This window comes from Callorhinchus milii, unplaced genomic scaffold (assembly GCF_018977255.1).
Source record: "Callorhinchus milii isolate IMCB2004 unplaced genomic scaffold, IMCB_Cmil_1.0 Scaffold446, whole genome shotgun sequence".
In the NCBI taxonomy this organism is placed as follows: Eukaryota; Metazoa; Chordata; class Chondrichthyes; order Chimaeriformes; family Callorhinchidae; genus Callorhinchus; species Callorhinchus milii.
This window is the reverse complement of record NW_024705187.1, coordinates 36,864-50,459: the sequence shown is the minus strand read 5'-3', so window position 1 is coordinate 50,459 and position 13,596 is coordinate 36,864. Positions and strand designations below refer to the sequence as shown.

General features: G+C 48.1%; 1 protein-coding gene across 1 annotated transcript; it reads right to left on the bottom strand.

Moving 5' to 3' along the window:
- Positions 1-2,252: 2,252 nt before the first annotated feature.
- Positions 2,253-12,823, bottom strand: LOC121852123 (target of Nesh-SH3-like). Its single transcript, XM_042346225.1, has 6 exons — positions 12,677-12,823; positions 11,941-12,007; positions 10,663-10,692; positions 8,542-8,703; positions 4,684-4,806; positions 2,253-2,389 (listed from the first exon to the last, which is right to left on the bottom strand). Exons 1-6 carry the CDS (start codon positions 12,821-12,823, stop codon positions 2,253-2,255), a joined length of 666 nt encoding a protein of 221 aa, XP_042202159.1.
- Positions 12,824-13,596: the final 773 nt, after the last annotated feature.

The following is a 13,596-nucleotide window of genomic DNA, read 5'->3' as shown; positions in this document are numbered from 1 at the left end:
TTTTCAAACGATTAATCTTTGATTTCGCATATATTTAACAAAAAACACTTTCTAAGGACAGGATCCTTTTGGGTCTAATGCTTAACAATTGCGTCGAGTCTGTTAATCTTCTGCGCTGTACTCTTTCCAGCCTACGGTAATGGAAGTACAACCCCTGACATCTCAACAGTACGCGATAACAAACGCTCAGTCTTATTTGCTGAGACTTACTCAATTCAAGCTTTCAACATTTTCTTACATGGCAATGCCGGTCTGATACACAATAGGAGCCCATTACATTCCCCGTGTCTAAATTCGCCCGCGTCAATCCTGTAATTCCGTTGCTTCGAAATGGCCCATGTGAATAATGTGGGGGTGTGTGTGAGCGCGTACCTGGTGCTGTGTGTACACATCAGCACTGGGGAGACAAAGGTGGTCGGGCATGGCGTTGTCTACCCGCCCCCATTGTGTGCCATTCCAGCCTTCATAGGTGCTCGCTCATAGCACTTGTCCCCAACAGTCTGTTAAGAGCTATGCGGGATGATCTTTGCCCTTTTTGTCGTGCTAAGAGTCCGATTAATGCAGTTATATTGTGTTCTATGATCATTGAGTCGAGCTGTGTCTAGCTGAATGTAAGCAGAGCTGGCAATTGTTGTTAGTATCAGCTATCGTACACTACTGCTTGCATCACGTTGTGGTGTTTGTTTTTACTTGCATTAGATATGAGAAGGGAGGCCATGGAACAATCCTTTGAACGATACACTTCCACAAGCTTCGTATTTAAAGTAGTAAAACCTGCAGCACCATCAGAACCTTTTACAACTTTGAGCTAATTTCTCTGTCAATCGTAAATATCTGGGGATAGCCACTGCATGGGGTTTTTGTTATATATCATCAAGGCTCATCGCAGACCACATTCAGCCAGTGATGATGCCATGCGCAGCCAGAGGGGACGCGTCTCTCTTTTTATCCCACATCTGTTTGAAGTAAGTGATTCTGCCCAACAATTTTTTGGCTCAAGCGAACATCTGGGACAGTAAAGAGCCGGTGGAGTGACCGTTTATCACTTCCTTTTGAAGAATGAATCCGTTTTATGAGCAGAGAGGTTCCTGTTGTAAACACCAGGGAGGGAATGTCTATTCGCCCCCCCCCCTCCCTCTCTCAAATGTTTTCCCTCTAAGGAACCAAGACTTGGGCATATCAATTCCACTCATCGATATTTGTGACCCGTACTTTTTTGCTGTTATAATTGTTCACCAAATATTTGTCATCGGTGGAACGAATATGCAAGAGAACCAACGTTTGTTATTTGTTGACACTAGACTTTGCTCACAGAACCTACCCAGTTTATACATGTACAGCCCAGGCCTATTATGTTAACAATCTGACAAAAAATGTAACAGTTACACACTCAATACTTGGCCAGTTGTGCTACTTTAAAAAAACATTATTTTGGCAAGCTAATTATGAATGCTGGGTAGACAAACTAAGAGTTGGACAAACATAGCAACGGACATGGCATGGTGTGATGGTTACAGTACAATGATGGAAACCAATGAAAGTAGTATCACTAGCACCATTGACATTGACACGTGGCTAAAGAGCTTGTATTTATTATTCTTAGTTGGTTATCACTTCTTACTTTTTCGTTTTTTGCATTATTATCGTTACATCAGTCTTAGTGACACCGTAGTCTCATGGACATATTATATTTATATAGTTTAAAACGGCATTCCTTTTTACCAATATTAGAATGCGGATCGCCAGTCAAAAAGCAGTTGTGAATAGATCAGTCACCAACCCTTCGGGTGAACTGCAGTGAATGGCACTCTTCTATTTGTTGCGCCGCAAAGCTGCCAATGCGCCGTGAGACGAGACACGCGCAGCATCTGGCGTCTCCTGCCCCCAAAAGAGCCGAGGCACGAGCAACAGCGCCACACGTGCAACCAGAGAAGACAATTTACCGAGCTTAAAGAGGGGGGTGGAGGTGGAGGGGGGCACAAAACTAAACTGTGAAAGGAAAGCGCCGAACAGCCAATTTCCTTCCAGCCCCCCGGCTGACGCCGCTTTGCCCTCGACCGTCTCGACTGCTCGCGTTCGGCAAGGTGGCACGTTGACGCTCGCGCGCACACTCCTCCAGCGACGCGAGTGGGGGGGGGGGGTTCCGACGTCAATCCGTCGACGGCGATCGCGGCGTTCCTCCAGCTCGGCACCCGGGCGGTACAACGGTGGGAAGAGAGGCGGCCCAGCGGAGGCGTTGGCTGCCCGCCCTTTTACCACCAGACGCCGGGGATGGGCACCCCGCACTCGTACCAGGCTACGTAGTAATTGCCGCTGCCCCCGTGCTGGTAAACGCCGCCGCCGATCGAGCCAAAGTTCAGCGGTTCCTGACGGTACCGCCGGTAGAAACCTGTGGTGAGCGCAGAGAGCAGCGTGGATATCAGATGTGGCGCCGTGCATATGGGTGTGTACGTGTGTTGAACTTCTTTCGCGCCGTACGTAGCCAACCGCGCTAATCGGAGGTGCGGGGAAGGACAACAAACGAAACACAAAAAGCTGTTTTAAAGAAATTCTTTTCAATCTAGATTTTTAAATGCACCGTTCCAGTGGCTTTCTAATTTTGGAAGAACGTTCCAGACGGCCACAAAAGCGCATCTGAACGCGCCCAGTGCAGTAACCGTCTTTGTTCGATGACTCGCTAAAAGCTGCTGCGAGGATGACCAGAGTTCACGTGATAGTTTATGCTCCTGGCTAAGGGGTCAGGGGTCAGAGCACTTAAGTCTGCCATGCACCGCATTCACAAACAACAGAGGTCACGTGAGATAGTGCAGCACCAGATGCCATTTGAAGGGATTTCAGAAGTAGTTCTGTAATATGTCATTCTGTGGGACAGATGATGCACTCTTCGCTGCAAGAGTTCTGAATGGACACTTAGGACCCAATTCATGTAACGTTTGTTCTGACACTTTTGTAAAATTTCCGGTATTAGCCAGCCAATTTTGCAGAAGCGATTCTACCCACTGTGGGCCATTCCAAAATCTTAGCATGGATCGTGGTGGAATGGGTGAATGTTTTGTATGGAATCGGCAAAAATGAGGAATGGGACCGTTTTTCTGTTTTTCCATCGTTCTGCAATAATATAGTTGTGGGATTAAGCCGAAAATAGCTGCAGCCATTAGTCTCCTAGTATGAGACTGGCGGTGTGATTGAAATAGACTCGGAGGAAAAAAACGATTTATCCGATGAACAAACCCTGCGCTTATTTAATATGTTGTCGCGTGTAACCGTCGAGGGAATTTTTCTGGTTAGATTTTTTCGTGCGGAAAAATATGTTTAAATGTCTATTGGGCAGCATGTGTCTCTGATGTGTGCCATAAACCTGTGGTGGAAAATTCCTTGTTCACATAGCAGGGACATCCTGTACATCGGACAACCACTGCTTCACTTCAAAGCTTAGACAAATTAAATGTACATCTCTTCGTAAAAAAAAATCACTTAAGTGCAACCAGAAAACACGTCTTAAGGAACATGTCCTTTTTATAACATTTAGCCCAGAGATATGTGAGAAGAGTGTTTAATACATTGTGTAAGTGAATTTTCTGATTTGATTTCAGACAAAAATCACGTATTACATATGAACAAATATTATATTTGTAGCCCTTGTCATTCCACTGCTGGATGAAGGGTCCCCCAGACTCTCAGCCGTCAGGGGTTGTCTGACCCTACTTCACCACGTCGGGAGCGAGGGACCCAGGCCCCGTTCGGATATTCACTCCACCACTGACGTTAGCCGTCGCCTGAAATTAAACCCGGGGTCGCCAGGTTCACAACAGAGTGCACTGACAATTGTGACCACTCTCCACCCCAATCATTGTGTATATATAGTCGGAGCCAGATGTCAGCACACCCCTTTGAGAGCAAGGCCAACAGTGCTCATATCTCCCGTATACTCGTGTCACAACTTGCCCTTTGCCTTCACCCCACCAGTATAATGTAAGCCTGTGCTGCTTATACGAGTACTGTGCTTATAGAAGGCGTTCTCAAATCTAGATTCCATTGTGTGTGTGTGCGCGCGTTTATATAGCGGTAGTGTAGCGGTCAGTGCGCCACGGTATTAACCTGGCGACCCGAGTTCGATTCCCACTCATGTGCCAACACCGGTGACGATTATCTGAACCCCTAGGTCGACTCAGCCTTAAGCGGGTACCTGGTGCGGTGTGTAAACATCGCCACTGGGGAGACAAAGGCGGCCGGGCGTGGTGCTGGCCACCCACCCCCTCGTGCGGCGTGTCGACCTTTAAAGGTGCTCACTGACAGCACTTTCCCAACAGTCTGCTTAGCCTATACGGGAGGAATCTTTGTCTTTGTTATGTAGTATGCTATTAATATGCAGAATGCGTCTCTGTTCATAGCCAGTGGTTCTTCACATCCCCTGCTCCTCCACCTGCCCAGAGTCAAGGGGGGGGGGCGTGGTTTAAGTGCACCGGTCATGGCGGAGCGGTTGACCATACTTCACCACTTTGGTCAGTGTGGGTTGGTGAAGGGAACATGATCCATCTCGTCTCAAGTCTCACTGAGTGCCTGACTGGTAATGGTTGCCCTCATCCAATATGGCTACTCAGGACTTCAACGCATTTCACGGATCGACGATGGTGGTGATAATGGTGGAGACGAACAAATGCATTGATCTCTGTGTGGCAAGACCTTGTGTGATGGGCAGTTGGTTTTCATCCAGCCGAGGTCCTGTCCGCCCATCCAGGAATGAATCGACAAACTCGCAGTGGTCTTCCGCGTGTCCATATCCATCACCGACATTGTAAAACAGACCTGCCCACATACGCACACACACGAACGCACACGGACATCTATCAGAAACCAGAAGACGTGTGATCATCTACACGCACCGTGGCTGTGCGCAAAGAAGCGCGGAGACGACCGATTGCTCGGAATTGCATCGAGAGAGACAGTACGAGGAGCACTTGGGATGGGAGAATGTACTGTCTGCAATTCGGAGGCATCCGTTTGACTGTGAAGAAAAAGTAAGTCGGTTCGGACAGGCCACGTCGCCTGAAAAAGACGCTCGTATGTAGTACGTTCAGCTTCTTTCACGCCATACGTAGCCAGCCGTGCAAATCGGCGGTGCGGAATCAGAGACCTCACACTCCCGCGACTTAGCCAGAGCCATCCCGTGGGGTTCGGTGAATCGGGACGACCGCCCCGGGCCCCGCGCTTTGGGGGCCTCGCGCTTCGACGTCACGGTGGTGTCGGGTGTAATACTCCCGCCGATAGCGGGTGGTCAAGACTGATGATGGAGTCCCAGCCAAGGAGAGAAAGCGGGGACTGTGAGATGAAATCAGATCGTGTGCAGGTGCTCGGTGGATTTGCCGCTTCGCGGCTAAATGAGAGACGCGGCGAAAGCGTGGGAGGCCTTCATCCAACAGTGGATTGATAATGGCTGATGATATCGATGCGGTGGATGTGATCGGCATCTGTAATCCAGTGGCTGCGTGGCAGAGTTGACGGATGACATACACTAAGAGGAGGCCTGTGCGATACATTAACCTGCAGCAGCCAGAACAGCAAGTACATTGCTGGACTAAGGACTCGTTGCGTGGCGCCAAAGTGACATTCCGTCATACGTGTGGATTGTCCCCAGGCGCCTGTAGCCATATTTGTGCTGATGCAGACATTTCACTGCCCTTTAACCTGCACTTGTTTGTGATACGCATCACACGTTTGCTATAATCTCCAGCCCACCGTTGTTATTGCTAGCTAATTCATCCCACGTTCCACACAGAAACTGGCCACTGTAACAGCCTGACTGCTAGAGTAATTGTTTCGTGAGCTGGTGCTGATGCTGGGATAAACCTAATTCTGCTTGGCATCTCCAGTTTTACACGGCGTGAGGATACCAATGCGGATAAGTAGCTTTGTTTGACGGCTATTGACTTCCCAAACAAATAAAGATGTAGTTTATTTATTTGTCGAGACAGAACAGAGTTCTCCTGGTTTTCTTTTTTACAATGCTCCACAACAACGCATTATGGGCTGCTTGTATGCGCCGTTGCATTTGGTGTTGAAGAGGACCCCATGGTGGAGATGGAGTGCTCTTGCCAATAATATCTAGATACTCAGTAGCACTCATTGTTAATGGGCCAGACCCAGATAATCGAAACGGTTCAAAGTTTGTTTTCTTGAACAAATGCAGGTGGATATGAACAAATATTTGACTGATGTGGAGGCAGTTGATGTGCTTTAAAAGCGGCAATGACATGGATCCTAATCAACATGCTCATAGGCTGGGGTTAGTTGATCGCTACAGGATGTGAAAATTGTCTCGATATACTAGCGTCCGAGAGCAGAAGAAACACTAAGGCACGCAAGACATAAAACGGAGCTGTACCAAACAGCGAGGACTATGTAATGCAATCCCTATTTAAGAAAAAAAATAACAATTTTAATGTCTTGCAAATTGCAGTTATTTTGCGGCAGTTATTTGGACAGAGTATACAATTTCATTTGACGGTGGTAGAAAAGAAACCCGCGGTAAATCGAAAATAATTGCTGTGCATTTGCCACGCCATAGCGGTGGCTAAAATGCAGTTCTGAGCTGACAGTACATTAGTCTGTTCCACTTAAAGACTGAGGCAATGAAGATGTGAGCGGGCATCCGTGCGGAGTGCCCTCCTCCATCCCGCGGGACTTCCAATCCAATCAAATGTCCAGCAATCCGGAGGCTTAATGTCAGGCCTCGATGACAGCGCGTTAGATCTGTTCATAGAGCCACGTGTAATCGATCGGCCACGTGTGCACCACAATTGGCCGCATGCCGCGAGTGGTAAAACAGGTCCACAAACTAGAAACATAAATAGCCTGGACGAATGCACAATAATGTTTCAAATGAAAAATTCCGGGCAGTGGATTACATTTTGACTTAAAACTTTCGTGACTGCAGGAATTCAAATTCTTTGGTTGGTTCGGTAAAGTCACGTAGATAGAAAATAATGAAATAAAAATAAAACAGTGGATTACAATGCATGTTGTAGCCAGCAATGCCAAGTTAGCTGGAGGACAGCATAACAATGCTTCGTCTCTATTACCATTGTTGTGCAAATCGTGCTGTCGCTGTCATAGCTGGAGACGAGCAGAGGTTGCATCGGGCTGTGTCAGAAACCGAGCCCCTCAGATGGATTGGGTCGCGGAATTCAGAGGGAAATCACGGTGCACGGTTTCACGGCAGTCATACCAATAGTCTAAATTCTCAAAACTAAATATTGACAAATTAAGTGCATAAAAACTCGTGGAGAGTGATATGTTTTCTGAAGAATAAGATGGATAAACAGTTTTAACACGAAAATTACATTTGCAGTAACTTTGATTCATTTATGTTTTTGCTTATGGAATAAAATAACCTCCACTAGTAATGGGTGATTTAAAGTCTTTAAAAGACCACTTTACAGCGATGTTGCGGCACAGTAATAATTATTACTTCGCACAGAGGGGGTGTTTGCGGCAATTTAAATGTCAACCGTGGTGCAAGCCAGTTCCATGGTCGTCGAGGCACCTACAAGCAGATTAGACACGAGATGCCCTTTGCAGTCTCCAAATCTCTCCCTGGCCCCGCAGAAACCTATCTCGCTGACCTAATCTCCCCTCTCTCGACCATAACCATCTCGATCCTACAGGGACCTCTGCTTTACCCTTTACCCCCTTAATCCATCTCCGCACCATCGGGGAGACGGTTACAAGGGGGCATCTCCAGCCCACCACGTGCCTTTCTCCGCCGCTTGGAACGGAGTCCCCTTTGGTGCGCAATGCGGACCCAATCTCATTTTTCAAATTCAGATTTCGCAGCAAGCAACCTCCAAATGCCGGTGACTAATAACTCAGTTTTTTGGCATTATTTCTGTCCAACATTTTAGCCCATTTTCAGCTCTGCCAGGTGATTGATTGTGTTTCCATGTAATTAATAGCGTAGAATTATATATATAAATAGTTCTTCTGTATGTATAGATGTTATTGTATCGCGGTATATTGAATGTGTTTCATTGCAGTGTGTCGAACTGTGTAGGGGTTTTCTGACTTCAGTTTGCATGAGGTTGGACACGCAGCGTTTTCATCGTTTCACATTGCACCGCATTGTATTGCATTGTTTAAGTTCTCTATCTGTGTATGGAATTGTATGAACCATGTTGTGTTGCACGCGTCCCTTTGACAGTCGTGGCTAGGATTTGTGGCTAGGATTTGAACTCACGTGGGCAGGTAGCCACAAGAAGCTAATAGCTCAGTGGGCCTCACCTGGTCAGGCAAAACATTGTTTGGTTTAATTTGCATGTATGTTTTTAGTGATTTGTTCATCTCTCTCCCGTACTTTGCACTCCTATCGCGTGTTTGGATTCTTCCTCCAGTATAAATACCTATTCTGATTCTGAGTACGCAGACCACCGTGCCACCACTCCCTTCCCCTCCCCCCCGAACTCGAATGTTACACCGCGGATTGCGTCTCGGAGGAAGGTGTCACATTTGCGTCGGCAACGAGATTGTGCCCGGCGTGCGTCTTACCTCCCAGAGAGTTGCTGATGAAGATCTTGTAGCGGAGAGAGTTGCATAGAACGACGCCCACGAACTTGCGGTACCACGTGCGCTTGACGAACTGCTTGCCCCGGCACTCGGTGTGCGAGTCGTCGTAGCGGAAGGGAAACTGCGTCCAGATCGGCTCCGTGCCTGCGCGCGAGCACCCATGGTCATTAGATCGAAGCAAACGTCAATTGTGCACACGCACACACACGGACACAGACACACACCCGCACACACGCGCACACGCACACACGCACATATACACACACACGCACGCGGACACACACGCACGCGGACACAGACGCACGCGGACACAGACGCACACCACACGCACATACACACATGCACACGCACGCGGACACACACACGCACGCGGACACACACACACGCACACATACACACACATACATACACACACATACATACGCACACATACAAAGATCCCCCGTATAGCCTTAACAGACTGTAGGGGCAAGTGCTGTTAGCGAGCACCTATGAAGGCCGGAACGGTACACGAGGGGGTGGGTGGCCAGCACCACGCCCGACCGCCTTTGTCTCCCCAGTGGCGATGTTTACACACCGCACCAGGTACTCATTTAAGGCTGAGTCGACCTAGGGGAGGCCCAGGACCGGTTCAGATAATCGTCACTGGTGTTGGCCGTGAGCGGGAATCGAACCCGGGTCGCCAGGTTCATAGCGCAGCGCGCTAACCGCTACACTACCGCTCCCACTACACGCACATACACACCCGCACATACACACATACACACACGCACGCGGACACACGCACGCGGATCAAGAGACAACGGTAGAACGGTAGACCCGCGCAGGGCTGTTGAGGGCAAGTGCTGTTGTGAGCGGGCACACGCTCTCGCCCGCGGCTAAGCTCAAACAATCGTAGAAGGTGGAGGTTAAGGTGCAGCCCTGCATTTACTTGCTCATGCTACTGCTGGCGGATGAGGGTGTTTGGCCCACTCTTCCGTGTTGGTCAATACAATTGGAAGAGGTACCCCCACGCTTCACCGCACCATACATGGCCTGCCAATCGATTGTGTGATCAACTCATTTATATCGCTGGGTGAACGGGCGGAGGGATTTAAGAAACCTCCTCCGTTGTTGCAACTGCCGTGTATGGAGAGGGTATGGAAATGGAGACCTCCAGACCGCAAGTCCGGTGCGCTGACCGTGACACCGCGGTCAGCAAGCATCCTTTGACCAGTCACGCATGCAGTTGTTTTCTTTCGGCTGAGAAATTTAGTGTTTGGACTACTAAATACCGCCGTGGAAAAAAAAAAAACTTCTGTTGGATCGTTTAAAAAAGTGTTAATTGGTCACGAACGTTTGAAAACCGACACGGTTGTCGCAACACAATGTTCTTGCTTTCTTGTGAAGTACGTTATTTATATTACACTTGCTTAATTTAAGCCAAATCCTCAGAGAATGGTAGCGAATCGATTTCTGTGCTCGCGCAGCACATTTAATCGCGGTAACCCCATACACTGTGTCAGACGGGGCGCTCAGGGAAGCTCAGATGGTATAGCCTGCGCTAAAATTATCCAACACTCGGCTGGAAAATAGCGGCATTAAAAGGTGCCGTGAAACCCCTCCAAAAAATCAAACGAACCAGTCGTGTAATACGTGCTACAGACGCCCCCCCACCACCACCACCAACCCCCGTGAAAGGCGTCCCTTCTTTATCACGGACATTTTTCAATTTAGCACTGGCTGAGACTCTACAAAGCGACCGCTTCCTCCCCCCACCCACCCAAAGATGTTTTTCACACAAGAAGCGTCTGAGCTTTACCACCCCCCCCCTTCGGTTTAACTTATCTGGTTTGTTTGGCAATTTTTGGAGAATTATGAGAGCAAGGAGGTCTGGTTTCCAGATAAGTATGGAGCAGACTTTTACGGCACAACACTGGGTCTCATTTAGTAAGAATTGTGAGCAGGCGGCACCCGCCCTGACTTTTAATCCCCTTGTGATATTACATTTTTTTTTGTGCGAGGGGAAGTGAGGACGGGAGGGTCTGCAACGGAGTGTGTGAGTTATCTTGAACGAATGAAATGTCTTTCAAAAAAAATATAAAACATTTTTTTTGTACTCACCAGATGACCGATCAAATATCACCGAGTTTTCTGCAACACAAATGTGCAAAAAAAAAATAACAAGTGCGTCAGTTCTCACGAAGGGAATCTGCAGACATAAGGGTTGCATTCAAACGAAAAATAATGAAACAAAAGAAGCGATGGAAACGCGCCACCCCTCCTACCACCCCACATAGCGGTGTTTATTCCACACCGAGGCCTAACGAGTGAACACCTAACGGCTGTATAAAGGATTTATGGTTAGGTGGGCCCTGTTTAAATATCCCCATTGTTAAAATGTGACATAAATTCAATGGTCTTGCAAGAGAATGCCACGAAGTGAGCCCGCGGTCACATGTGCTTGGGTTTAAGGGTTATACAAGCTGAGCAGGACAGTCGAATAACAGGGCAGTCATCGTCAGCGAGCGTAAGCTCGGTACTTTATTGGAAGCTTCTGCTCTGGTACACAGACCGATCTCATACTTGATATAGCTAACGGGCACAAACAGGCTGACGCAAAGCAACATATCGGACAAGAAGAAGGCTGTTGATCGGGCCTAAGGACCCTATATTCGCATACTTCCTCAATCGAAAACCGACTGCTGATCTTCCACCCTCGTGGTTCCGTGAAATGTTCTCGCATTAACACTGAGCTTAACGTTGCGTCAGGGATCAGACTATCTTTGTAGGATTAATTTTCTGCTCTACGGATACATCACACTACGAGCCTCCCCCTAGTGGTAGGGGAGGTTTCATCGCGGAGTTCTTACATTTGTTGTGTCACTGTCCGACAGTTGACGTAAAGAGCGGAGCGTCGCGAGCATCAATTTAAGGCCTTTGGGTGCAGAAGTCGACCAGTAAGCCCGTTTAGACACGGGAGGCCGTATCTCAAAGCTCTCTGACGTTGCAAGGCTTCACAGTAGTGCGGGGCCTACCCAGCGAAAAACGAAGTAATCTACCCATGTGACGGGTATAATGAAAATTGTGGAAACGATTTAGAACATCTTGGGGTGAATGGACGTTACAGCAGGAATTTATTCGTGACGCTAACTTGATCGCGTTTACTGGCCGGGTCTGGAGCACGCGTTGCCAAACGAAGTCGGCCAAACCCCGTAATATGGTCTTAACTTGCCTGAACTTAGACCTACACTAATAAATTTCGATGAGAAGGCAGTCAGCGTGTGAATCTGCGTTTGGTTTCGTGGTAAAAGGGGCTATTATGTAAGGTGAGGAGTTCCTATGGTCGCTGATGGGTGTGCGTTCCGAAGTGGGGCCCTGTTCCGTAAGGCATTCACTTACTTTGCAGCGGTCCCGCAGCCTCTGCGTGAGACCCAGTCTCCCGCTTCTGCCCGTCCACGCAATCACTCTAGGCACCAGTCAACCGGGAACCAATCTAGAATGCAACATCACTGAATAAGACGGCATACCCCTGTCGAATAAGCAGCTGTGAGTAGGCCTGATTGCGTGAACCATCTCGACAAATTTCGTTTTGGTAAGATTTGCCAAAAAACGAGCGAAAGTTTAACGTATGACAACAAAGTCTGTTAATACGGCATACTTTTTATAGACACTGCAACCGTCTAACCATTCTTAGGCATAACGTCTAAAGACCGTCCGCGAGAGGGACTCCAACTTGTATATATTCTAAATCATTACCATGGTCTTAAGTGATTTAGAAAAGAGCCGAATTGCTCCCAGTTATTACTCGTGGGATGCGGCAACAGACGACTACGAAGGTGCTTAAGGCAATGTTTCCATTCGATAAATGAGGTAAAGCTAAAACCTGCATACTCTCATTCAGCCTGTAAGGGCCGCGTATTGTAGACTTTCCAAAGCTACGACCTAGTTACAACAATCAATGGAGTCGCAAATTGACTCTACGGTTATTGTTCCGATGAAAATATTCCTGAGGGCTTGGTCTTCCAGCCGGACACTTAATGACCGAGACCGGATGCGGACGCGTTGAAAGCCGTTTCGTATTGGAAGTAAGTGAACCCCCACTCGCAAAAGCCCCTACATTTTCACAATCGATTACACAAGCCGAAAACCCCCAGACGGCTTCCGTATGAAAGGCATGCTTGTGTTGCAATCCTGAGGAGTGTCTAGGCCCCCAGTGCACTGCATCCGTCTGACATGTACCCGGCCATCTACGATCTACTACCTGTCCAGTGTCGTTACGCATCATCCGGCACAGCCGTGATGGCCAACGGCAGCTTTGCTCGAACATCCGTTTGTCACCGTTCACTTGAAGGTATTACATGGCGGTTAAACTAGTCTCTGTACTAAAACATCCAGGTACGGGGTTCGCATACCAGGTATGAGCCCGTCTGCTTCTGCGGACTTGCGACTTCAGCCGTTATTTAGTAAAAGAATCCTGGAGGTACGGTCTCCTCCGTTGTCGATTTTCTCCTCGTACGTACGTCTTGAAATGCACTAATTTGGGCGAGCGTCCTCACCTAACAATAGTTTAGACCGTGTTTCAAATGGAGATATCAGGTTGGTGCACGTGTGGACGACAATACGTACGGATACTATCCTGTTATGTGGGAGCAAAGTTGTAGCGCCGATTATTCCCCTTCTGAATCATCGGGCACTCCGATCAAATAGGGCGGGGGACGTCGCCATTCAACCGAGGTTACGGCTTGCGTAAAATTATGTTTTGGGTTCAGCACTTCAGGTTTAACCCAGAATCGGGACCATTAACAGAGTCTAAGAGCAAGTCGGATTAGGGCTGGATGGTAGGGATTAAGGGCTCCTGTGTAGGCACAGGCTAGTACGAAAGTCTGACACAGGGTTCTTGGTATCGCCGCGGACGCATAGTTGTTCTATGACCCCTCATGGGACTCACTTTACGAGAGATATCATCAAGTTTATCAATGGTCGATGCCGGATTTGGCGTAGTTTCTACTCACTAATAAGTATACGCGACCCGTAATACATCCCCCCGTAGAGACA

Excerpts from the sequence above, each read along its gene's own strand:
- LOC121852123 (XM_042346225.1), bottom strand. The coding sequence starts at position 12,823 with ATGCGTAACGACACTGGACAGGTAGTAGATCGTAGATGGCCGGGTACA. Across the intron at positions 12,008-12,676 it reads TCTGGGGGTTTTCGGCTTGT|AGTGATTGCGTGGACGGGCA; the intron begins GTAATCGATTGT and ends ACTGGTGCCTAG. Across the intron at positions 4,807-8,541 it reads CATCAGCAACTCTCTGGGAG|GTCTGTTTTACAATGTCGGT; the intron begins GTAAGACGCACG and ends GTATGTGGGCAG.